General features: G+C 44.7%; 1 protein-coding gene across 3 annotated transcripts in view; it reads left to right on the top strand.

Moving 5' to 3' along the window:
• Dapk1 (death-associated protein kinase 1) overlaps positions 1 to 25771 on the top strand; it is a 224403-nt gene that overhangs the window by 42305 nt on the left and 156327 nt on the right. Inside the window, exon 3 of one of the 3 annotated variants that reach the window (XM_013516026.1) lies at positions 10030 to 10101. The exons of the other annotated variants lie outside the window; for them this stretch is intronic. Within the exon in view, the coding sequence (XP_013371480.1) occupies positions 10030 to 10101 (72 nt within the window). The remainder of the gene's footprint in view (positions 1 to 10029; positions 10102 to 25771) is intronic. 3 annotated transcript variants of the gene reach the window in all.

The raw sequence follows: 25771 nt of genomic DNA, 5'->3' as shown, positions 1-25771 counted from the left end.
ACTTGGTTTTCTGGTATTTAGTCTCTGTTTTGAAAGAGAAATCAGTGTTGATTTATCAAATATTTGTGGTACTGGTTGGCTTATATTCAGTTGCTCATGGAAGGCTCACCAAACCCTAGGAGGTAGGGAAGAAAACTGCCATTTTAAGGATGAAGAAACTGTGGCTGAGAGGCTGAATTGCCTAAATACCAGTGACAGGGAAGAAGTGAAACCTGAAATGAATGCCCTTGCCCTTAGGGGGCTTCAGAGTCTGCTCCCACTGGGCCTCCAAATGATCCTCATTTCCCTGCCTTCACTGAAACAGTCTGTGGAAATACAAGAAATATGGGAAATGATGTCATGATCATAAGTAGTTGTTCAATAGTATGACTCATGGTTAGTATGTATTTTTGTAATTAAATCTTAATAGTTACAGATAACATATTAGACAAAGAATATTTATTGTCTCTACAATAAAGCGTGGTAGACATTTTATGAGAATTGTCTTAATGATCTAAAGCACAGCATATGTTATATAGAACAAGTTAGAGATTTTTAAGATAAAAGAGCATTTAGAAATACTATTTAGTATTTTGCATTTGTGTTCAAAATAATGTATAATCCTGTGTGGCTGTGATAGTTCAGTGAGGATATCTAAACCAAATGATCTGTTAAGTAGGATGCCCCTTTCATGGGAAGAAAAAAAGACGGAAGCTGGAGATGTACAGCAGATAAAATTACAACACTTCCTTAATGGACATATGTTTGAGTCTTTCTCAATGCTCAGCATTGCAAAAAATCACTTTATTTAGACAATTTCCATTGCTTACTAGTTACGTATAACTACTAATTGTTCTGGACTTAGTTTCTTTAAAATGCTTTGTTAACAAATGTTTTCTGAAAGTAGGTAAGCGGATTCTGATATAGTTCATAAGAACAACACAATCTACCAAAATTACTTCAAGGATTGTGTTTTTGTTCTGTGGAGCTTTCTGCAAATGCATTATTTGTCCTTATCTGAGGTTTTTTTTCTACAGATGCTTTAATTAAGCGTTACATTGTTCAGCAGTTGGATGAGTGAGTTGGATGAAGTGATAAAAACTTGAGCAAAATGTAAGATTCACTTTTTAAATGTTTAGATTAAGTGAGTTATAATCTTGTGTGTTTGGATTTTATTGTATTGTGCTGTAGTTTTAAAGATTGAGGACTCAAGATTTCATTTGGCATAAACTAGCAGTCTTTTGTATTTAAAAACAAACTCATATGGAGATAATGAAGGTAGAAGTTGTAAATACATAGTCTTCCAGAATGGCAGAGGTTTTATCCATGACATGATACACTTTCAAAAGAGGCATATATATGGTTAAGTATATCAGTATTTTAGCTTAATTTAAAGATTTTTTAAGGTACCATTACCCAAATTTTAGAAAAGCAGGGGAAGAAATCACCCATAAACCCATTAACTCAATGAAACCTCTGTCAGGATTTTTAGCTCATGAATATTTTTTGACATGAAGATGAATCAGCAAGCTCACCAGATTTACATTTTTGGATACTATATGCATAAGCAGGGAGACATTTCATAAATGCCATGGTTGGAAATACATAGTGCTTAAAAATGTATGCGTGTGTGTATGTTCATGTACACACACTCATGTGCATGTATAGCATGTGTGTATATGTATATATATATAGACACACACACACATACATACACCCACCAGAAAATTTATCTAACCTTTCTTCCAAAACAATCTGAACTTTTCTAAAAATAAATATTTTTGCAGTGTTGTTAGTGACTGTAATATTTATTTTTAATAGTGAGATTTGGATTGTTTCCCACAGGTGGTGCTTTGCCTGGCTTTTACCAGTGAGATGGATAGACTTTAAACTGGGAAACATGGGTAGGTTGGATACTAATTTTTAGGTGAGTGTTAGATGTTTAGAATGACATAAAACTAATTTCCTCACGCTATCCAGAGTGTAGAAGAAAGGGGTTTATGCTAGAGGATAAAATTGAAAAATGATTTTAATTCTGCCCCACTACCCTAAGGGAATGGGCCCTTTCAGCTCTGCTTTCTGGCAGATAAATGATTTCACACCTACGAGGCCCCCTCCTTCTCCAAGGGAAAGCCACTCATGACTGAGGACTAGACCCATCTTCAGCACAGTGGGTGGTGTTCCACACACCCTGGAGTACTTTGGGCATTGTGTGAATTGCTTTTCAAATTGACCTTCCTATCTGCAAGATATTATCAGCTCCTCCTGTACTTTGTAGCTTGGAGACAAAGGTTGTCAGGCCAACTGCTTAAGTGCGTGGCACATTTTCATTTAGAAAATTTCAGGCCTCCAGGAGTCTAGTCTCCCTCTTCCTTGGAGACACTTCTTGTCAAGATGTTAGGAAGTGCTCAGTGAGCTTTAGAAATGGTTCTTGCACCAGCTACAGAACTGTACTTAGTAAATCTCAACTCTGCTAGCTATTTGTGATGATTAATGGTGCTTTGATTAAAATATGCACAATACTGGAGGATTAGCTGACCACAGGCAGGAACTCTGAGTATTCATTAGTTTCTCTCAACTTTAGGTAAAGGTGGAACCTACTAGAAAAAAATACATGAGACAGACTTGGGTCTGGCAGTTTAACTTTTGCCTTTGTTGATAGCCTTAAGCAAAATATTTTGGCTTACAATAAGGGGTACATTGTGTTGTCTCACAGGGTCTCTCATTTTCCTCAGAGTGTAGCATTTGGCCACATCCCAAAAAAGTGAAAAGGAAGGGTTGTCTTCTTTTATCTCTGTCATAGACTTCTTTTCTCTCCTCACCCACTTTGCTTCCTTCTTTTTCAGTATTTACACATTCTCGGTACTTCACACAGCACATGCTTCCATCTTGCTGACTGGGAAGTTGATTTTCAAGTAAACAAACTTGAGCTTTCTTGCTGAGAGGCTGGGTGTAGTGGAGGAAAATTGTCAGAGTTTTTAAGTATTATTCAGGTACAGTAGGGCCAGCAGGTCAGGAGATGACTGCTGGTGGAAAGACAGTTGGTTCTCAGGGTCCTCAGCAGAAGAGAGGCCACACCATGACTCATAGGGCCACAGGAGTAACCCTGGGGGTGTCAGGAGCAGAACGACCCTGGGGAAGAATGGGCAAGAGCCTTTATTATGGTTTCTGTGGAAAGGAATGGGTGGAACAGAGTAGGTGGTGTTCAGCTTGGCCAGTCTGAGTAACACCAGTAGGCTCTGGGGCACGGGGGTGGCCCTGGGTTGGTCAGGGCAGAGCAGCTGTGGGCTGGAAGAGGATGGGTGTGGGCTCTCTGCTGGGGAGGGGTTGACTTACACATCAGTGGTGTGCTTGTCTTTCACTGTCTGCTGGGGTAGGGCAGCCTGGGAGAGGCAGTCCCTTCTGGGCGACCAAGGTCCCAAAGTCAAAGCCTCAAAAATAACAGGTAAGGTTAATGTAGAACACGATGGCTTATTGGCTTTGGATGACAAGATGTATTACCCTTCTCTCCATCCACCTCCTTCACACCATTTTGTGGCCTTTTTTTTTTTTCCTATTATGTCTGTTCTCCCGCAAAATACAAGCTTGGTAGCATGATCAATAAAAGACATTTGGCAGTTGAAAAGCTGTAATGATTTACCCTCTTTTTTCTGTAAGTAATACTGAAACACTGGAATTGCTCCTTTGATTCTCCAACAACTAAATGTGAGGTATTCAGAGACTTCTGTCTCCAGAAGAAAGCACAATGTTGTTCTTATTGCTGTCATCATTTCTTTACGGGTAACCATTTCTGAGCCAGTGTTCTACATAGTTTGCCCTCTTCTTGGGGAGCACAGTATTAATTTTATTCCTAGTGAATAAGTGCTGGAGGTTAGCTGTACACTTTAGCTGAGGTTTCTCAGCTGGAGTCGTCCAGGTGTATTTGAGGACCTGGTTCTATTTGGGGGGGGGCGGGTAGCGGGCAAGCAGCGAAACTGAGGCTACACAGCAGATTATAAAGAACACACTCTGGAAACTCACCACCAAGCGTGGATTTTATTCTGACCTAGTTGTTTGGGTGGGGTTGTCCTCTGAGGATTTTAAAAATACCAAAGGTTGGGTCCACCAGTAGCATCCTGGGCACACCTTCCTTCATTGGTGCTTTGTCCCATCATGAGTAGCAGTGACAAACCACAGGGCCTACTTCTTAAAACTGAGTTGGTCCTGCTTTGGTTTGTCCCACGCACAACTCAAGTTGAAACTTGACTCTCATGCTGCTGTGTTGGAAGGTGGTGGGGCTGTTAGGAGGTGCTAGCCCTGAGGTCAGTGTTCTCAGGCGTAGACCTAGGATTTTCTCACGGGAAGGGGTTAGCAGTCTCAGAGGTTTGGCCCCCTTTTTCCTCCACACATCTGCTTCCACTTCCACATTTCCTCCATGCAAGGAGCAGCACATGGCTCTCACTGGAAGCCAAGCAGCTGCTGATGCTTTCCCAGTCTCCAGAACCACGAGACAAGATGAAGCTTTTTCTTTATGTTACCTAATCTCAGATATTTTGTTAGAGTAGCTGAAAATGATCCCAGATACATTATTCTTGTTTGTTAATTTAGATTTTTAAACCAATGTTATGGTCTCTGTGAGGTTAATGATGAAATCCTTAAAGGTCCAAAGACTGAGGGCATGTTATTAGGGAGAGCTGGGAAGGTTGTCCTTATTTCCAAGGGAGTAGTGATAGTGGATGAGCCAAGACAGCAGTGCAATCCCCCGAAGCTGCAAGGAAAAGGAGAAGAGACAGGCCTTAAGCGAGAGACATAGAAGAGAATCATCCGGGCCTCACAGCAGGGCTTGGGGACAGCTTGCCATGATTTCCACCTGGATCCCATGGAGGACAGCAAGCGAGTGCTGTGACCTCTTCCAGGGCAGCACAGGTCATTATACAGAGACAGGGAAACTGTAACGAAAGCAGAGAGCTGCTACAGTGCCCAGCAGGACAGTTCTGCAGATAAGCATCACTGGGTTTGTCATCTCTGCGCTGTGCTGATAGACACCCAGAAGTCTAGCCTGCAGCAGGTACGAGTGTCTGATGCCTCACTGGACCAGCCATCTGTGGCCTCAGTCTACACTTGGTGATGCTGAGTAATCTCGGCTGCCAGTAAGCTGGGGTGAGGGGACTTCATGGTCAAGGAGTCCCTGTGATAACCGATATCAGGTTCTCAGACAAGCAGAAGCCTCCAGGACCAGCTCACCTTTCAGGCTGCTCACCTGAGAAATGTGACTCCAGGCTGGACAGGGATATGCCTCGCCCCCCCCCCCCCCCGGGGTCCCACACTGTCTAGGACTTGGTAGGCCATCCCGAGCCTGGCTCTCCAGCCAGCAGTGAGAGGTGCTGCTTCCAGGAAGTTCAGTCCAGGAGTGTGGGGTTTGGCTACGTGTGGTTATCTAGGACATTGTGCCCCCCAGGACCAAGGATTTCCTTTTGAACACCTCTGAATGTTTCAGAAAGGAGCAAGGAAGGGTATTTACTGCAAGAGGGATATTATCAGCCAGAACAGTGACAGGGACACTACTGTATATTACAGTTTAAGAAATTTGTAGTCCTTTAGACTCATTCTGTGCAGCATCCCAGCAGACATCAGCATTGGTGACATCCCTTTTTGCCAAGTACAGACCAAAAAAGAAAAAAAAAAAAAGATACTTAAAATTTTTTAATGTATATACATCATAAAATATACCATTTTAGCCATATTTCAGTGCACAGTTCAGTGGCAGTAAGTACATCCACATTGCCATGCAGTCCTCACTGCTGTCCATCTCCAGAACGTTTTCATCTCCTCAAGCTGAGGTCTGCATCCCCTAAACACCAACTCTTCATTCCACCACTACCACCACCCCCATCCCTTGGCAGTCACCATTACATTATACTCTCTGTGTCTGAATTTAAAACTGTTTTCAAGAAGACATATCCTGGCTCTTAACATTGTTGTTGATATTTCTGTTCCAGCTGGCCAGCCAGGCAAGAGACCAAGCAAATTCCCACTCATCAGGATCTTGGAGTGTTTTCTGTCTTGATTTCTGTCTTTCAGATAAGGTGTGTGGGCCATTGGAAATACTTGAGAGTCTCTGACCTTTCCCCAGCATCCTGGGCATATGCATATTACTACTGATTACTCAGTATAATTAATCCAATATCATCATCAGTCATATATTTTTGTGATCTTTTCTTTCATCTGAGTACAAGTCTAGATGTGAACCAAGTCTTGTTTATCCTTGTAGTGTCCGCTCTGAGCACTGTGTCCGGCATGCAGGATGCTCAGCGTTTATGTTTAATATGCTGTAGTAGAAGAGGACAAGAGAGAATGAGGAAGAGAAAGGGTGAGATGCCTGGCTCATAGGCAGGAAAGACATTCAGGAGAATACCCCCAGTATGCCCTTTCCTGTCTTTTGACATTTTAAACAGAATGTACAGAGCCAGCTGGGCTTGGTGATGCACATCTGTAATCCCAGCACTGGCAAGGCTGAGGCAGGAGAATCACCTCGAGTTCCAGCCAGCCTGGTCTACATAGTGAATTAAGAGCCAGCCAAGACTACAAAGCGAGATCCTGTCTCAAATAATAACAAATAGGAAGTAGGGAACCAGATTGGTAAATGTTGTAAATTAAGGTGTAAAATTAACATTTGGGCAATGCCCTTTTAGTGTAGTTGGGAACTGTATTCCCCGTGTCTTAGAAAAGTGCCCTCAAACATCCAAGCACATAAGCTCATTGCCTTGGTAGATTCCCAAACTCTAATCTGAAATCTTGTTGCAAGGCATAAAACAAGCATCCTTTTAATTTTTATTTGAGAAGCTTAGTAAAGAGTTACTGATTCTTTAAAATCTCACATTTACTTTTGCTATCAGTAATCTCTTAAGTCCAAGGATATTGAAGAAGGTTATTTGTTGAATGTTTTTATACTGATCCTTTTAGAGGCTCACTGTTGCTGCTGTGATTTGATTTGATTTGATTGATTGATTTTATCTTTTTGAGACAGGGTCTCACTCTGCAGTTCAAGCTGGCCTTGAGCTCACTCTGTGGCTCAGACTGGTCTCGAACTCACAAGGATCCTCCTGCCTCAGCCTTCTGAGTGCTAGGATTACAGGCATGAGCTACCACACCCGGCAGGCTGCTGTGATTTTAAAAATCATTATTATTCCCGTGTTCTGCAATCCCTCAAGGAATTATTTTTTAGCTTAGTAACAATCACCAGTTTAAAAAACTGTGAAGTACTAGAAGAAGCAGTAAAAATAAAATTTAATACTAAAAAAAAAATCATCTTCACTTTACAACACAGGGGCCTGGGAGCACAGCTCAGGGGGAAGCACTTGCCCAGTGTGCAGGAGACCCTTGACTCACGCAAGGAGGCCAAGGGGACCACTCCTAGGAGCCTCCACCCAGAAACCCCTCCCCTGTCCACATTCACATCCCTGGTAGGGTGCACTGCTTGCTTCTGTGGCTAGGAGGCATCCTGGGAGGCCATGGGTCTCCATGGCAACTGGACCCCTGAAACCGCTCTGCCTGGTTAGCTGCCCTGGGGGGACTGTGGGGGCCACTGTTGCCAATACCTGAGAGGAGGCTTTAGAGGCAGCATCTATGTAGAGGCCCCTGATTCCAGGAAAGAACTCTGAGAGCTGAGCAACTTACTCGCGTGAAGAAGGAGCCATGCTTGGGCCCCCTCAGAGCCCTAACAGAGCTGGGGTTGGGGTGCCCCCAGGTGCGCAGAGGCCCTGTCACCCTGCTGTGCTCGGGGTGCCTGGCTCTGATGACTTAGGGCCTTGGGGGTTTTCATAACATCCCCTTTCTCAGTGACAAGAGTTCCGTATTTCTGAAAACTCCACAGTTACAGAAACCATGCTTCCTGATCCAGCTGTTCCCCTGGGGCGTTTCTGCAACATAGTGTGTTTGCAATCAGACATTTAGTCAAGATGGTTAGGAGAGCTGAGCCTGGCCTTGACCATTTAGAGCACTATGCCTGCCCTTTAGTGTGCCCTCTCTTTTGTGTGTCACAGACAGAGGCAAAGGGAAAGTCAAACCTGGGGCTGTTTGGTGCTCTTTCTCGAGTAATGTTATGCAAATAACAAAAGCCAACTTTCCCCCCCAGTTAAAAAATTAAAAATATTAAAACCCTCAGTGTTTAAAAGCTCACAAAGCACTAGAAGCACCTTAGTGCTATTGTTCAGAACAAATAGGCAGTCATGCAGATGTGCATTATTAAAAAATTACTGACTACCTAAAAAGTAGGTGTATCAATGTGACTCAACAATGTATGGGAAAATTATTATTTAAAGGAATGGGAGATGTTCTAGTTCATGTTGCCCCTAGATATTGTTTCATTCTTAAAAAGGCAAATGAGAAAATTAAGTATTATGAAGGAAGAAACGAGTAAATGTTGTAAGGTTTGACGCAAGTGAGAGACAGAACAAAGGTAAAGAAAGCCTTTATTGTAGGGCACAGGAGGGCTGCTAAAGAGATGCAGGGACCCTGTGAGGAGGGGACGGAGAGACAAAGGTTATATTGGGCCTCCATGATGACTTGGCAGGGGCAGAAACCCATCATTCCCCTCTTTTTATTGGTAAAAGGGACGAAGATCCTCTCAAACTGTTTTCTGCTGACAGGGGGCATTGTGAATAGGGGCTGATGGGACAATGGGTTATGCCCATCTGGAAGCTGGTGCCAGGGGTCTCTGCCAGGACAAGAAGCACGTTGGCAGTAAAAGCTCGAATGCTAGATAGGAGAAATCTTGACAGAAGTTTAAAAACACAAGGTGCTATGAGTAGAAAGATTATTATCATGGTTAGCGGGCCCAGGAGTGGGAGAATGAGAGGGGCTGATGATCTGAAGATGTTTTCCCACCATGACCACAATGAAGAAGTGTACTCGTAACCCAGCTGTTGGTGTTTTTTGTCGAGGTATATGCAGAGACTTTTTGCCTTTTCCATGACAATTCCAGATTCATTTACAAAGTAGCAACATTCCTTTCCCAGCATAGTGTAGGTGCCTCCTCTTTGTCTGTGAGAACATGTAGAGCTCGGCGCTTTTGGAGAGTGACCACAGCAAGACTGTCTGATTTTGGAGGAAATGAACAGGTGTTGTTTTGTCCACTATTTGTTGGTGGAGCTTGAGAGAAAGTTGGTGGCAGAGATGGGTGGCTGTACCTATTCCCCCTGCCCCCAAGGCCAGCTCCAAAGGCAGAGAGAACACCTATGTCAGTAAGGATGGAGACATGGACGGCCCTTGTTTTTTGAGTGAGATGTATGTCTTGGGGTTGTGATAAAAGGGATAACTCTATGGCTTCCTGAGAGTTTAATGTTAGGGCCAAGACAAGAAGGATTAGGATACAAGACCGCATCCAGTGGGGAGGGAGACATGTATAAACCCCTTTTTGACAGCCTATGAACCACCCCTAGGGTAGACAGATGGCCTTGTCCTGGTCGGGAATGATAATATAAGTGCTGTAGGGGAGATTTTCCATGTGGTAAGAGGAGTTTTGAGACTGTGAGAGCAGACAGGTAAGGTTAACTGGCCAGTGATGATGATTATAAATAGATAGAGGGCCTACTATGGCTGGGTTAGGTGGGTAAGATAGGTAGGAGGCATTCCAGTGTGTAGGAGCATCCATATATAGATCCTGTTGGTATGGGACACAGAGCCAGCATTCAGTGAGGTTTGAAGAGTGTTAAAAGAGTGTCACATGCAAGTGAGAGGAGTTGGGGAATAGGGGGAGGATGGTTTTTGTATGAGCTGATATCAGGTTGTTGAGGCATCGAGGATGGGAGGTGGGGCTATTGGTTGAGCCCTTAGAGTAAGAAAATTGCCTAGGGGCTGGGGATTTAGCTCAGTGGCAAAAGCGCCTGCCTGGCAAGCGCAAGGTCATGAGTTCGGTTCCCGGTACCGGAGAAAAACCAAAAAAAAAGAAAATTGCCTTGTGGCATTTCACCTACGTTGTAGAAGAGAAGACCCTGGGTTTTTCCCATGAGATACTGAGGATGGGTTGCATTCCAGATGGTCAGTTCTATCTTTCCTCTATCTTTCCACCAGGCCAAGATGTGGAGATGTGACTGTTTCCAGACTTCTCCATTGGGGTATATGCTTATGGTTTCACAAACCCAGGTACTGACATAAAAGTGATAAATATCAACATGTTGTTGGTGAACCATAGAGGGGCGGGGGGTTAGAACCAAGCCGTTGACTGGACAGCAGAGATCATATTTGCAATACCTAGTACCCCTGTCCCAGGTCTGAATATAGGGCCTAAGGTGACAGTAGGGAATGATAAATCAAAGAGTGGAATTGGAGGGGAGGGGTAAAGGTTGAGGCGATTATTGCCCAGTCAGCTAAAGCAAAGATGTAGGTGGAGGCTGGTGTTGGTCTCACAGCTGGGTTGGAGAATGGAGGAAGTAGTAGGAGTATAAGGGCCAGAAAATGAGGCATATTTGTGAGGTTTTAGAACAGGCAAAGAATAGTGGAGAGTCCAAAGACTGTTACTTGGTAGAAAAGTATAAACGCTATCTTTTGTGGAACTTGAAAGTCCTTTGGATGAATGGTCCAAAGTCCAGCAGGGAACGCAAGAGTCAGCAAGACAAAGGATATCAGGAACCAGACAGGATAGTAATACATGTGTTACCGTGGGAGTTTGTCCAGGTTTTTGGTGAGTCTGAGATGAGTGGGTGACAGAAGGGGTGATGACCACTCTGGCGATGAGAGTTTGGGGTTGGCAATAGTAGGGTTTTCAGGGCACCATTTAGCTTGAGTGACATGGAACCAGGATGGAAGGCTAGAGACCTTGATCACTGAAGGTGTTGTAAGGACAACCAAGGGAGTCTGCACCACTTGGGTTGTAATCCTATGGGCTTAGAAGATTTTAGGTATATTAAGTCTCTAGGAGTTATAAGAGGCTTTCGCTGTACAATATCTTTTGGCTGTGGAAGGCAGAGGTCAGCATGTTGTCACAGCAGGCATTGAAGGTGTCTTGGTTACTTTTCTGTCTGCTGGGACAAAATACCCAACACCCAAAATTAAGGAAGGAAAGGTTTATTTAGCTTGCACGTCAGGAGATTTCAGTCCGTATTTGGTTGGCTCCAAGGCAGAGTGGCACATGGCAGAGGGCAACAGTTCATGGCAGTGGAAGATAGCAAAAGCAAATACGAGCGAAAGGGAGGAGTGGTGGCAAGCAGCCTCTTTCTCTCCCTTACATATGCAAACTATCTGCCCCAGGGCAGGTGTAGCACTCACACCCACGAATCAAAACTCTAAAAGCCTACCCCATGACTGCACGTGGCTTTGGGGGACACCCAGACACAAACCCTAACAGAAGGTAGGATAGGACTGGGATATATTGCAAAAGGGGGGAAATTGTTTGAGGCAGGAAAGTTCTACCATACTTTCAGAAGCAGAAAAGGTCTACCATACATGAACTCAAATGGACTTAGGAAAGTGGGTGCCCTGGGAAGTGCCCTGAGTTCACTCAGAGCTCAAGGAAGGAGTTGAGGCCAAGGCAGGTGTAGTTCTAAGATTAGTTTTGTGAAGTGAGTTTTTAAAAGTACATTTGCCTTTTCTACTTTGCCCGAGGACTGTGGGTGATATGATATTTGTAAATGCCGAATAGTGTTAAGACTCAAAGCAAACCATTGAGTGATTTGGTAGATAAACGCTGGACTGTTATCTGACTGGATAGTCTGAGGCAGTCCAAATCTGGGAATAATATCCTGTATAAGAACCTTAGAGACTACACTGGCAGTTTCCCAAGCAGTGGGGAAGGCCTCTATCCACCCTGAGAAGGTACAGACAAAAGTGAGAAGATATCTGTATGTTTTGTGGCAAGGCATGTGTATGAAGTCCGTCTGCCAGTCTTCACCTAGAGTGTGGCAGGAAGTTGATGGGTTGGGAAAGAAGTAGATGCTAAATGTCCCTGAGGAGAGATCTTAGCACAAAGTTGACAGTTTTGAGTGACCTGGCGAGTGATGGTTTTTAGGGAAGGATGTGTGGTGATGGGGGTTAGGAGTTTGTATAGAGTCTGAGTACCTACATGGAAGCAGTTGTGTAAGTCAGTGATGATGGTTAATGCTTGTTGGTCTGGGAGAAGAAGCTTTGGTCCTTGAAAGATCCATCCCTGCATAATTTGGTGATAGTCAGATTTGTGGAGTAAATGCAATTGTTCTGGTGAGTATTGGGGTGAAGGCATGGCATTTGGGATGAGAGGGAGAAGGCAAGAGGGGTATGGCTGTTGAGCAGCTAATTTGGTCTGTGTATCAGTAAAAGTATTACCCTGAGCAATGGGCTCTGATGGTATTTGATGTCCCATAGTGAATGACTGCTATCTGTTTTGGGAGCTGTGCTGCTTCTAGAAGTTTGAGGATGAGAGGTGCATTAGTGATGGGAGTACCCTGAGCACTGATGAACCCCTTTTCTTGCCAGATGGCAGAATGAGAATGAAGGATACTACATGTGTATTTTGAGTCTGTGTAAATGTTTATGACTTTGTCTTTGGCCAGTGTAAGGGCTCATGTGAGCGCTATATGCTCTGCCTTTTGTAAAGATGTCCCAGGTGGCAGTGGGCCTGCCTCGTTCACTGTTGACCCATTGACTGTGGCATTTCCTGTCCTCTTTTGAGTGTCTGTGTTGGTTGAGCTACTGTCTATGAACCATGTGTCAGAAGCTGTAGGGAGAGGAGTGCTGTTAATGTGAGGGAAGGGAGTAGAGGCCATCTGTAAGACCTCAACACAGTTATGGTGAGAGATCTCATCAGAGATGGGAAGTGAAGTGGCTGGGTTGAGGGGACTGCTGATGGAGATGTTAATGGAAGGGTCTTATATGAGTGTTAGACGGACCTATTGTTAGCAAGAAGGAGTCATTAAGGCAGGGAGTGTCTTGTGAGGGATGAACTTGTTGAGGTGATGAGGTGAGTATATTGTGACTGATTGTCCTAAAGTGAACTTTTTTGCCTACTGAGCTAAAGTGGCTGCTGCAGCAAGGGCTGAGAGACAAGAGGCCCATCTGCGTACTGTGCTGTCTATTTTGAGAGGTATGCTACTGCTTGGAATGAAGGTCCCTTTTGGTGTCCTAAAACCCCACAGTATTGTGAAATTGAGAGGAAGTGTATAAACAGTTGAGTTGGGTTTGGGAGAGTAAGAGCTGGATCTCTTAAAAGAGACTCTTGTAGCTTGTGAAAAGAGGAATGTATAGGAGTAGTAGGGTTGAAAAGTTCTGACAAGGAGTCCTTGGATGCTTTATAAAGGGGCTGAGCTAGGCTATTTGAGCTTTAGCTGGAGAAACCGTATATCCACAATCTGACAGAAAATTGAGAGCAGGTGTATTTATGTTGTATGGCCAGGGCATACAAGGGGGAGCAGAGGAGGTCATCTGTGTATTGGAGAAGAGTGCTGGGTTTAAGATTGAGGACTGCAAGATCAGTAGCAAGGGCTTGGCTAAAGAAGTGAGAATATCCCTGAACCCTTGAGGCAGGACTGTCCATGTGAGCTGTAGAGATCAGTGGGTATCTGGATCTGTCCACGTGAAAGCAAAAGGTCCTGACAATCAGGATGTAAAGGCATAGTGAACAAGCATCTTTGAGGTCCAAAACTGTGAAGTGAGTTGTGGATGGGGAACTATGAGAGAGTATGGTGTAAGGGTTTGGCAGCACTGGGTAAGTTGGTGTAACCACATTGTTGATAACCCTGAGATCTTGGACTAAACAATAGGAGCCATTAGGTTTGATTACTGGGAGGATAGGGGTATTGTAAGGTGAATGTGTGGCTTTAAGGAAACCATTTTTTAAGAGGTGTTGGGTTATGGGTTTGAGTCCCTGTTGATGTTTGGGTGCAAAAGAATATTAAGGAATACAAGGAAACGTTGACGGGTCTCTGAGGCAAATTAAAATGGGGCAGCATGGGTAGTACAGGTGGGATTGGAGGTGTCCCAGACTTTGGGATCAACCAGGGAAGAAAGGGAGGGTCTGAATTGGTATTAGAGAGTGAGTGAGTGTGAAGGATGAGAGCTGTAGGGAGGGAGAAAGTGAAAGAGAAGGTAAAATTTTGGAGAAGATTTCTGTCCATGAGAGGTGAAGGACAGTTTGGAAGGATGAGGAAGTTATGGGTAAGAAAGAGTGTTTGAAGTCGGCAGGGAATGGGTCCTGTCTGGAGGGGTTGTGTGGTTTGGCCATCAGTCCCCACGACAGAGACTAGAGATTGAGTGCAACAGCCTGAAAACATACAGGAAGAACACTGTATGTGGCCCCTGTGTCAATAAAAAAAGAGATTGTCTTACCTGAGATATCTAGCAAGACTCGGGGCTCCAAGAAGGATACCTTAATGGGGGCTGTGGACTCCGAGCCCCGTCAGTCCTCTTCAGCAGTGATGCCAAGTAGGTCTGCCAGTGATGAATCTGACAGTGGCGGTGGCAAGATTTCCTGTGAGAGCAGGAAATTGAATGATGTACCCGCTCCTTGGCAGGCAGGGCAGTCGTACTTCCAGTGGCCTTTGAGATTGCAGAGGGGACAAAGTCCCAGTGGTGTGCAAGGGTTGGGGCAGGCTTGTGCCCAGTGTCCTTCATTGCCACACTTGAAGCATTTTCCAGGAGGGGCTCGGGTGTTGCCACCTTGTTTTGGTTTATCTGTTTTAGGAAGCCTGAGTGCAGCAAAGGTTGTGTTTATATTTACCATGTGCTATTTTGTCTAATTTTTGTTGATGATCTCTATTATTAGAGAGACATGAAAGGCCAAATTGAGGAGGTCTCCCTGTGGGCCAAGCTCAGATTTTAAAAATTTAGCTCGAGAGGCTGACTGGGAGGTGAAATCAGAATTGATAAGAGCAATCCCCTCAGGAGATTGTGAATCTAGGTTTGTATACTTGGTTAGAGCATCTGTAAGGTAGGTAAGGAATTCACTGGATTTTTGTCAGCATGTTGAGTCTGCTTAATGAGTTTGTTATAATTAGTTTGTTCCAGAGAAATTTTGTTAAGACCTGCAGTTATCCAGCCAATCATATTTATACGTTGTGAGCCATTGTCTCCCTGATAATCCCAGTGGGGGTCTGCATTTGGTACTGCAGTCACCCCAGCAAGATGATCAGGGTTAGTCTGATGTCTATGGTCAGCTTCAGCTTGAGCCACCTGCCACAGCTGAGCTTTTTGTTGGGGGGAGAGAGTAGAAGTGAGGATAATACAAAGATCCTTGTAGTTTCGATCACAGGAATTAACTACACATTGTAGCTCTTTAACGTATGTATGAGCATCAGCAAAGAAGGAACCTAGTTTAGGAGAAATCTGAGAGAGGTCAGAAGGGGACAAAGGAAAGTGAATGCAAACCAGTCCCTTGGGGCCAGCCTATTCTCTGAGAGGACACATCAAGCTGAGGCTGGAAAAGTGGTGGCTGACTGTAAGATGGCAGCTGACTAGAAGATGGAGGTAGGCTAGAAGATGGTGGTGGGCAGAAGGAAGAAGATAGCGGCAGACCACAAGATGATGGGGGAGAGGGGAGAAGTGAGACTGAGTGCGATGAGCCAGTAGAAAAAATGGCAACGAAAGGGCAGAGGAGGAAGAGATGGAGGCAGCCAAAGGTGAGGAGAGAGTGGGGGATGACATGGGGACAATAGGCCGAGGAAACTGTGGGGGTTGGGCAGTGGGCTGAGGAGATTGAGGAAGTTGGGCAGCAGGCTGAAGAGACTGAGGAAGTTGGGGCTGTGGATATAGCAGAGGAGCGAAAGCAGGAGGAACATCATCAAGAGTGTCAGGAGGAGAGTCAGATAAAGGGTCTGATGCTGTGGAACAAGCCAAACATTTGGGCCACCCCACATGACTGAAGGAGAGAAGGATGTGCCCTGAGAGCAATACAGGCTTGTCCATAGGGGATTTCCCCTCATTTGTTGTTGTGGTAGCAAAAGTTGTCTAGGTCCCAGAGGGTATTAAAATCAGAAGTGCCGTCTTCAGGCCAGTGGCTGCCCTTGTCGAGTTTGTATTGAGGCCAGGCTATCTGGCAGTTAAAGATTAGTCATTTTGATTTTACGGTCTCTCTGAGACCAAGGGTGTTTAGATTCGTTAGAAGACACCCAAGGGGAGTGTGTTTTTGGCCAGGAAGCAGTATTTCCCATTTTGTGACTGAATTAAAGGTGAGCCAAAGGCTAACAGCCGAGTCACAAGTCCTTGGAGAGCCATCACCCTCATCGGGGCGTGAGCAAATGAGAGATGACTTAAATCTGTCCTCTCCAGACATTAACAAGAAGGCAGAGGGGCATCCCAGAAGATGTGAGAGAGTCCTGACTTGGCCCACGATGTATGAGAATGAGAACGAGACAGGAACTCTCCCAGAGCAAGGAGGGGGTTCACCTGTGAGAATCGAGATGGATTGATGTTGGATGAAGGCTGGCAAAGGCAGGGATGAGAGAAAAAGGAAAAGGTGGCTCATTGGCAGGGGGTAACTCAAAGCAAGAGGGTTAACCCCTTAGGAGCCATACGCCCCAGCCATATCTGAGTCACAGCACCCAAACTTAAGGTTTGGTGTGAGTGAGAGATGGAACAAAGGTAAAGAAAGCCTTTATTGTAGGGCAAAGGAGGGCCTCTGAAGAGATGTAAGGACCCTCTGAGGAGCAGGCAGAGAGACAAAGGATATATTGGGCTTGGCTAAGGGCAGGGTTTTGGGGGGCAGTCTAAGTGACGTAATAGGCACTAATTGGGAAGGAGGGATCACACATGCATAAAAATAAAATGGGAACTTGTGGTTCAACTGAGGAAAGAGAAAGTTGGAAATTAGTCTGGGAAGTACACGTTGTTGTTTTAGGCTCTGTGCCATGTTGGATGGCTGCCATGATGACTTGGCACAGGCAGAAACCCATCAAGCGTGACCATCATAGTTACTGTGCAGGAGCACAGGAAGAAGCTATTTATTTGCATTTTAATCTCCATTGCTGCAAATCATTGGTAATACAGGACCCAAAAATAGAAGAAGACAATTTGGGATGAACATTTCATTAACAGGAACTTATGTAGCTGGGCACCTGTGTGAGCTGGTGTTGCTCTAAGTACTTTTCACGCATTATGGGTGAAGTGCCCACTGTGTTGTCCCTCCTGTGCTCTCGTGCCTGCAGAACACTCTACCCATTGTGTACATCTGCCTACAGTCTGTCTGAAGTAGGCCAAGGCTTATCAGTTTGCTCTCTCTGAGTCTTGGTTTCTTTACCATAGATCTACAGGAACTTGCCATACACTAGTCGGTATTCCAGCCACTGGGGATACAGCAGTAGACAGAACAGTCTGATCTCTTGTTGGGGATCAGGAAGGGGTGCAAATGATTGTTGGGAGGTGGGCAGACAAAGTTCTTCAGCTGAAACCTTGTGAAGGAGTTTCACCTGCTGTTTCACAAAGGGAACCCTTGGCCTATGAGTGCTGAAGTATTTTGCTCTTGGTTATGCAAGGCTGTGAGGATTCTCATCAGACATGTTAAACTCCTCAGCCCGTGCTCAGGAGAAGGGATTTTTTCCTTAGTTATCTTTTCTTTTTTTTTTTTGGTTTTTCTCCGGTACCGGGAACCGAACTCACGACCTTGCGCTTGCCAGGCAGGCGCTTTGCCGCTGAGCTAAATCCCCAGCCCCCAGTTATCTTTTCTTAAAGGCATGAAATTGCTTTTCTTTGTCTTTGCTCTCAGTAAAGGACTAAGAATGAATTACTCTACTGGGCTGAAAACCTGTTGGCTTAGAGAAAGGCCTTTGCTTGGTGTTGGGCCTTCTGTGTGGGTGAGCTGAGACCCTGGTCTTTGAGAGGCTGGCCCTTTAGCTGGGCTGGAGCTAGAGGAGGCCCTGGATGATGCTGTAGTTCACAGCCTGCTGGTGGAAGGAGTGGATGGCCTTCAGCTTGTCCTCTCTGGCCTCCAGTTCTTCATGTCCTCTGAGAGGCAGACAAGAGGAAGGAAGGCCAGTCCCTACCTCTCCTTCCCCCTGGCTACCTTGTGGGAAGCCTAGAGCAAGACCTTCTTCAGCCTACCACGGTACCCACAGCTGTGTCTGGCTTCATGAGACCTATGGTTATCTCAGAGCCTTTATTCAAAGTGAAGATTGAATGGCAGCTACACATCCTCCCAGGCAGTCCTCTGAGGCATGTGCAGGACTCCTCTGGCTGGAGGACTTTGTCCCTTGCATTCCACCTGTTCCATGCTCACTACATGTAGCCTCCCTCCTGCTTCACAATTAAATCATTCATCATGTGAAGAAAACGCCGTTTTATTTCTGTGCCTGTGACTCAAGGAACCCTTTTGTGAGGTCTAAGGCCATGTGGATTGAGAAATTAAAAACTTAATATTAAATGTCCATAGCTTTTATTGACAGGTAATCTTGGGGACTGTTAAATAAGAATTACAAGGGCCATTGTTTCAGGCTAAGCACCTGAGCCTGACCAAACCAGGCTAAAAATCAGAATGGAATCATGCACACTGGTATTCATCAGTAAGTCCCAAAACTAAGCTGTGTATTTGTCCTTCCAACAAATCAGGGTTAGAGAGAGAATAAGTATGCTTCTTACACAGGATGAAGTTCTGTTTTAATCCCTACACAAAATGAGTCACCTTAAATAACCTAATATTAATTAGTCAGTTATTTTTCTTTGTTCTGGCCCCTTGTCCCCACCTTATAAGGAAGTCACTTGAAAGTGACTAGTCTGCTTTTTGTTCTTCTGTTTCTGCTTTCTTTTTAGCCTTTCTCTGTCTATAAAACCTACTCTTCTGCTCAGTCCAGCAGAATCTTAACTCTGTTTTATGGTCCTGATTCTGAAATCAGAAATAAAGCTGATTAAGGTCATTAAATTAAATGTTTTAATTTTGTCCTTTGACAGAAAAAGTCATTAAGAGATTTTTTTCTCCTACAGAATCCCCTCCTGTTACTTAAAAGATTACTTATTGAGAATTGATCTAGTAAAAGAAATACGTATTGGTGTTTTAAAAATACCTACTTCTGCCAGACACGATGGTGCACACCTCAAATTCAAGCTCCATGGTAGGTTGAGGCAGGAGGATCACTGAATTTGAGGCCAGCCTGGGCAACTTAGCAAGACCTTGTCTCAAAATTAATAAAAAGTGACAAATAAAAATACCTAATTCTGATCTCCAACTACACATGTCCCCCATTACCCAGATGTGTCACTTGCTGAATGAGTCAGTGAGCGGTCCTTCAAGCGCTTTCCTGCTTTCCATTTGCTGACCTACATGAAACTTTCATTTGAGGTTAACTGTCGGAATTGTGAGAGCTGAACATCATGGCCAGGGGCTTGTTGCAAATTCTTCCTGCTCCTGCCCTCTGAGCGTGCCGGGGCAGTCTGTCTGGCTTTTTTTTTTTTTTTCCCAGCCCTCGGAATCGAACTCATGACCTTGCGCTTGCCAGGCAGGTGCTGTGCCGTTGAGCTAAATCCCCAGTCCCTGTCTGGCTTTAATGAAGGCTGCAGGACCTCTTTGTGACTGCTCGCTCCTCTGCATGCTGGGCGTGTGTCTTGGCTTGTCAGCACCGTCCCCTTACACGTCCCAGGGGGATTCCAGAAAAAAGGAGCTATGCTCATTTCTCATGAGCATTGCTGGGCAATGTTATAAAACTTGAGGATAAAACCACAGAGCAATGGGTAAGCCTCAAAAAGAAATTAGGGGATATAGTCTAGTAAGATTTTCTAGTGAATGTTTTAAATGAATAAAGAGTCTTGAAATCACTTGATAATACTTGCACATACATAAATACTGTTTTATGCCTGTGTCCACACACATGGATACACACAGCAGAGCTGCAAGATGGTCATTGCTCACCAGCATCTGTATATGCACGGGGAAGAATTCCTGGGTACTGGTTGGTCCCTCTGTCACTGCTCTGCTGTTCCTGACCTCTGAGGGAAGGGGCTCTAACTGCAAGAGTTTCTCGTGGCATTGGCAAGCGGTTCCTCCAGGGATCCCTTCCTCACCTCATTGGACAGCCTGCTGGATCTCCATAGGGCTCAGGGTGAGCCTGCTCTTGGGGCTATCGCATCCATGCTGGGAGCCTGGGCACCAGGTCCCCACCCTGCCGGATCCTGGGTGGCCTCCTCCATTTCTATTGTTTATTGAGAATCTTCACAGTTGGAGGAGGGAAGGAGAGTTCAGGTGTCCGTGTGTTAAGTTAGGGAGGAAGTCTCAAGTATGAGTGTATTTGTGAGCATATGTACACTGGCTGTCTCCTCCTTCCCTTCTACCTTACAACACAGTAACCAGGCATGTTGGGCTTTACTGCTTATCTAACTTAATCCACTTAACTATCATTCAGTTGCTAATACAGATAACCCTCAACTTAATGAGATTCCTATCAACTTATAATGGGTTACTTGTAAAGCCATTGTAAGATGAAAATCACATTTTAAGTCATTGGTCATAAGTGGAAAATGCATTAACTGCACCCACTTACCAGACATCCCCATTTACCAGCACAGCACCGTGTGAAGTAGAAGTTGTTCCCTTTCTGATAGTGGGACAGACCAGGACTCTCTATACATTTAAAATTTCCACTAGAAAATCTTACTAGACTATATCACCTAAATTATATCTAGCATTGTGAGCAAGAGAAGTTCAAACTGCATACCACTAACTCAGGAAAAGTTCGAAACTCAGACTTCAAAACGAGGCTTCTGTTGAATGTCTCTGGCTTTTGCACATTCTAAAGCTGAAAAATCATAAGGTGAACCATTGTAAATCTATTGACCATCTATAACATCCTCATATGTAAGGAGCGAAGGCGAAGAGAAGTCATGCTTCATTTCATCTAGGATAGAACAGGTGTGAAGGGATCCAAAGGGAAGGTCAGGACAGCTCCTACACCAGTGCGGGACAGTAGTCTTCTGAGATTGGAATGGCTTTTGCAGTCCAGTGTGGCAACCACTAGTCACATGTGGCTCTTGAACATATGAAACGTGACTAGTACCTCTGCAGAAGTCAGTCTTCTGACTTCATGTGTGTGGACATAGGCATAAAACAGTATTTATGTATGTGCAGATATTATCAAGTGATTTCAAGATTCTTTATTCATGTAAAACATTCACTAGCATATACGTCTTAATTTCTTTTTGAGGCTTACCCATTGCTCTGTGGCTTCATCCTCAAGTTCTATAACACTGTCCAGAAGTGTTTTATAACACTGCCCAGAGATTGTTAATTTTAGCTACTTAAGGTTCAATTTCAGTAGCATCTGTGGCCAATGGCTACTGTGCTAGACTTTCTCCAACACAGATGCCACTGTGGCTCTCCTGGATACTCCTCAGAGCAGCAGGTAAGAGCAGCCCTGGGAGCTTTCAATGTGATTAACAGCAGTCACTGAGAGCACCCCTCCTGGGTGCTCACAGCTCAGGTGGGTATGAATGTGATAGGAGTCCCTGACTGCTTGGAGCACTGATCTGTGGTTCTCTTTGAATTGAGCCCAGTCAGCAGTTAGGTGTCTGCAAGTGTCCTGGGTGTTTGAAAGGGCTGCAGCTTAGGCCTTCTTTAGTCCCTGTTGCCTTGTGGAGTAACCCTGTGAGCATGGGCTTGCACACCCACATCCCAGAGCGCCTCCCATTCTTCATCCATGGCACCTCACTCTTCCGGGCCTCTGTCTGCCTCTGCTGTCCCCCTCCTGTCCTTTGCTCTTGTGTGTTTTAAATTAAAACTTTATTTTTATTTTTAATTGTGGCTGCAATCATCTAGCATTGAATTTACCATCTTAAACATTTTTGCATGCAGAGTTCCATAGTGTGAAGCATAGCTACATAGTTATGCAACACATACTCAGGACTTTTTCATCTTGCAAAACTGAAACTTCATACATAAATACTGACTTCCCTTCTCCTAGCCTACCTTTACACTCTATTCTACTTTCTGGTTTCACTAGCATGTCCTCAGGGTTTAGACATGTGGTAACATCTGGCAGTTCCCTTGTCTTCTTACAGCTGCATTTGCTTTTTGTGTGTGTATGCCCTGCATTTCTATATTTAGCCATCAGTGGACACTGGGCATCCTTCTGTCTTATCTTCTTTCCATTCCCTCCTACTTTCTCAAAAATAAAAAATGAAATTAAAATATTTAAGCACTTAATAAATTAGATAAGGAGCAATTTAAACACTTACCAAATTAGATAAGGAACTTATGTCATATTTCAAGGGCAGCAAGAGTTGAGTCTTTATTTTTTCTCCATTATTACCCCTAAGTATACCAAATATGTTTGCCTACTAAAACTTTCCACTGATTTTATTTATTTATTTTTTTTTTGGTACCAACAATCGAACTCAAGACCTTGTGCTTGCCAGACAGGCAGTTGTGCTGCTGAGCTATATCCCCAGCTGCACTGATTTTTAATTTGTCTGGATCATGGACTTTCCATAGAAATAAGAAATTCCTCAGGTCTGCGCAGAGCACAGGTGGCGAACTTATGGCATGTGGGCCACAGCAGGCACGTAAGCCCTCTCTGGTGGCATAAAAGTCACGTTGCCCCAGCCAAAGTTTGACAGATTAATCAGCATGTGTACAGCAAAGATAGCAGTAATTGTGCAAAAGCACGTTAAATGCAAACTTTCACCTTTCAATGAAAAGCTGTTTGTATTGTTGAAAGCTGTTACTGTGTTTTTCTTCCAAGACAAAAGATGTTAATGTATGAGCTGGTTTTTCTAAACTAAAACCTCAGTATGCAGATTATACTGTTGGCACTTTGTGATAAATAAGTGGGCTTGGGGTTGCCGGCATGGTCTCTAAAGGGTTTGCCATCCCTGGGCTAGGGGATTGCCCTGTTTGGATAGTACTTGGGTAAACATTACACTTGGCTGCTAGAAACAGAATCCCTCACTTCCTCCAGGCAGTTCAAATAAGTTCACCTTTCTTTCCTATGGAAGGAGGAGGACGCAGTGCCTGCATGGAAGGCCAAGCTTCCTCTGGTCTTCTAGCCTTAGGGTATCAACCAGAACTTGGCAGCTGTGCTTGTGCAGGCAAGAGGGAGGGAAGTTGATAGGGCACAGGGGTGCATTCCTGCTTTACTGGCATGGGTAAGCCCCACAGTAGCTGTGCTCTCGCCCATCAGCTAGACAGGTTACAAAGCACTCTCACTCCGACTTTGGAGCACATCGCCGCCCTGAATAAAATGGGGATTTTGATTGGATGGTGAGAGGAGATGGGTATAGGGCAGATAGCCTGAAACTCTGCATGCATCTGGTGTTCTTCAGTGTCTACCCTCTTGGGGTTCAAGTGATGGTAGCAGGAGTTTGGGGCACCAGCTCCTTTAGACAGCCTGTCCTTGATACCAGAGGTGTCTGCCTGCTCTTTGTGCCTACACAGCATACCTGGTGCCCTTGAGGGTGTGGGTTCTAAATTCTTCCAAGACCAGAGGAAAAGGGTGGGCTGTGTGTGTGTCTGGGGTCGGTTTCTCTGTATGTCTGATCATGGAGAAGTGTGAGATGGAGGTAGCTGCTTGCCAGAAATCCTCTGGACAGGTCTGCTTTAAATACTTTTGTTTAAATTAGGCTTCAAAATGTGAGGGGGAAAGGGAAGGTTCAGCTCCACTCAGAAGTCTCTTGCACATCATAGTTGGTCACTGTCATTTAATAAAGACATTCAGTGTTAACGAAGCCTTGACTGAAAAGTGTCACTTAGCCTTGTTTGAGAGATGCCATTTCTCAGATCTTGTATTAGTCTGTGTTTTGCTACTAAATAGAACACTTGAACCTGATACTGATGTAGAAAATAGATTTATTTTGCTTACCATTTTGCAGGCAGCCCCAGTGGGGAGGCTTCGGGAAGGGCCTAATGGCAGATGGCGTCATGGGGGTGAGCCAAGAGTAACATTGAAGGGGTTCACATTCACTAGCCAGGGAACCAGAGAGCAATTCAGGGGTTAAACCGTATAAAACTTCACTCTCACCAAAGCTCACTTGCGAGGCCGTAAGATCCCCTTGGTCCCTGCCAAAGGTGTACAGTACCCGAAGAAGCTCTCACTGACGCCTGCTCAGTATCACCACCCTCAACCATGCCAGTGGCATGTGAACCCTTGGAGGGACAATCGCTCACAGTTGGATGCAGCAGGTTAGTCCACCTTCTTCCCTCTTTGCAGTCTGTCTGTGAAGAGAAGGGTCTGCAGGCACAGGGGGAAGTCTGAGGACCCTGCCTCTGAGAGGGAGTGGGAATCCTAGAGAGCTCAATCAAGGCTTTCTGAGTCTCTGTCATGGTCTCTGGGGACATATAGCTGTACAGATCCCTCAAGCCAGCAGGGCAGATCCAGAAAAGTCAGGCTCAGATCCCACAGGAGAGAGGTCTAAGCTATGTGATACATGCGTGGTATCAGGGGTCATTCTAGGCAGCAGTGTGTGGGCTAAGAATGAGTCCAGAAAAAAACAGCCCAGGGTTTAGACCTGGTTTGGGCCTTTTTTCTAGGACAGTGGCTTCCTTTTCAGGTATGTGGATGAGGTGGTCTCAATGGGCAGTGCAGATGTCCACTGGTCCCATGATCCCAAAGTTGGGATGGTGACCAAAGGAGTCAGCTCAAAGGTCTGTGACAGGTAAGGAACTTATGGCCCCAAGCTCTCTACCCCAACTTAGTGCTTTTTGTGGATTTTTGGTGAAGAAAGGAAATTAAGCAGTTTCCTAAGTGCAAGATAAGCAAGAAGACAGAAGAAGGAGCAGTTAGGCAGAGGAAAGCAGGGAACAGTATATTAGTGCCATTTAAACTGCTCTAAACCCAGGAGCCACCTTGCTTAAAATGGGCTATCCCTTTCTTCAGCATAGCAGTAAAGATTAGTTGTATGTTCATCATATTTATACTAAGTGATGGCCAAAGTCATAATATGAGTTAGCCAGAGGATCTAGTTCATGTGTCCTAGCCCCAGGAACAAAGCTCCTAGAGTCTCTGTCATCTGAAAAATTGGAAATCATTGGTGAAGGGAGAGGATGTGGCAGCTTGGGGACTGGTTCTCAAAGCTCTTGTCTGGAACTTACACTAGGACCTGAGCTCACATCTCCTTATCCAAAAGAAGCCTGCCACGTGTCAGAAGGAGAGGACTGGAATACCTGATGAGTCACGTGCCTCACCTGTGTAAATAGAGTGCTGTTTCTACAGGAAAAGGGCCTGGAGCTGGGTCACTTGCCAACCCCATATGGCTACATTTTTAACAACTGGAGGAAGCTGAGATTGCACTTACAACCTGGTAACACATGGTTTTGCCTAATCTCAGGCATGGTGTCCAGAAGGAAATAAATAAATCTTGCCAAGTCTAACTCACAGAATAATAGCATGTCAGCTGCCCAGATCTGGAAGACAGATTGAAGCATCCATTTGCTGCTGTTGCAAAATGAAGACACTTTGCTGCTTATTAAGTTTAAATAATGATTTAAAGAGGATTTTTGCTCAGACATGATGACTTGCAATGATGCTTTTTTATGGAATTTAAACCAAAATCTGACCTCATAAATATTCTATTTCATGATGAAGGATGTGATTTGGAGTGCAGGTTAGAAAGTCAGAGGGGCTGGGGATGTAGCTCAGTGGCACAGCAAGCAGGAGGCCCAGTTGGACTCCCGCTAGTGTAACCATGTTCATTACTGCTGCTCACTATGGCTAGTTACAGGTAAACACTTGTTTTTAATCACATGTCAGGCACTGTGCTCAGCATTTTTCATGTACTATCTCGTTTCATTCTTGCAATAACACTGTAAAAGGGATACTTTTCTTCCCATTTTGCTGATGATAAAACTGGGATCCAAAGAAGTTAAGTGTCTTGCTGAAGGTTGCACAGCATTTAAGGCTAGAACTTGGATTTGAACTTTTTTTTTTTTTTTTTTTTT

This window comes from Chinchilla lanigera, unplaced genomic scaffold, assembly GCF_000276665.1.
Source record: "Chinchilla lanigera isolate Chin_1 unplaced genomic scaffold, ChiLan1.0 scaffold00031, whole genome shotgun sequence".
NCBI lineage: Eukaryota > Metazoa > Chordata > Mammalia > Rodentia > Chinchillidae > Chinchilla > Chinchilla lanigera.
The sequence above is the reverse complement of the archived record's forward strand: the minus strand, read 5'-3'. Positions and strand labels throughout refer to the sequence as shown.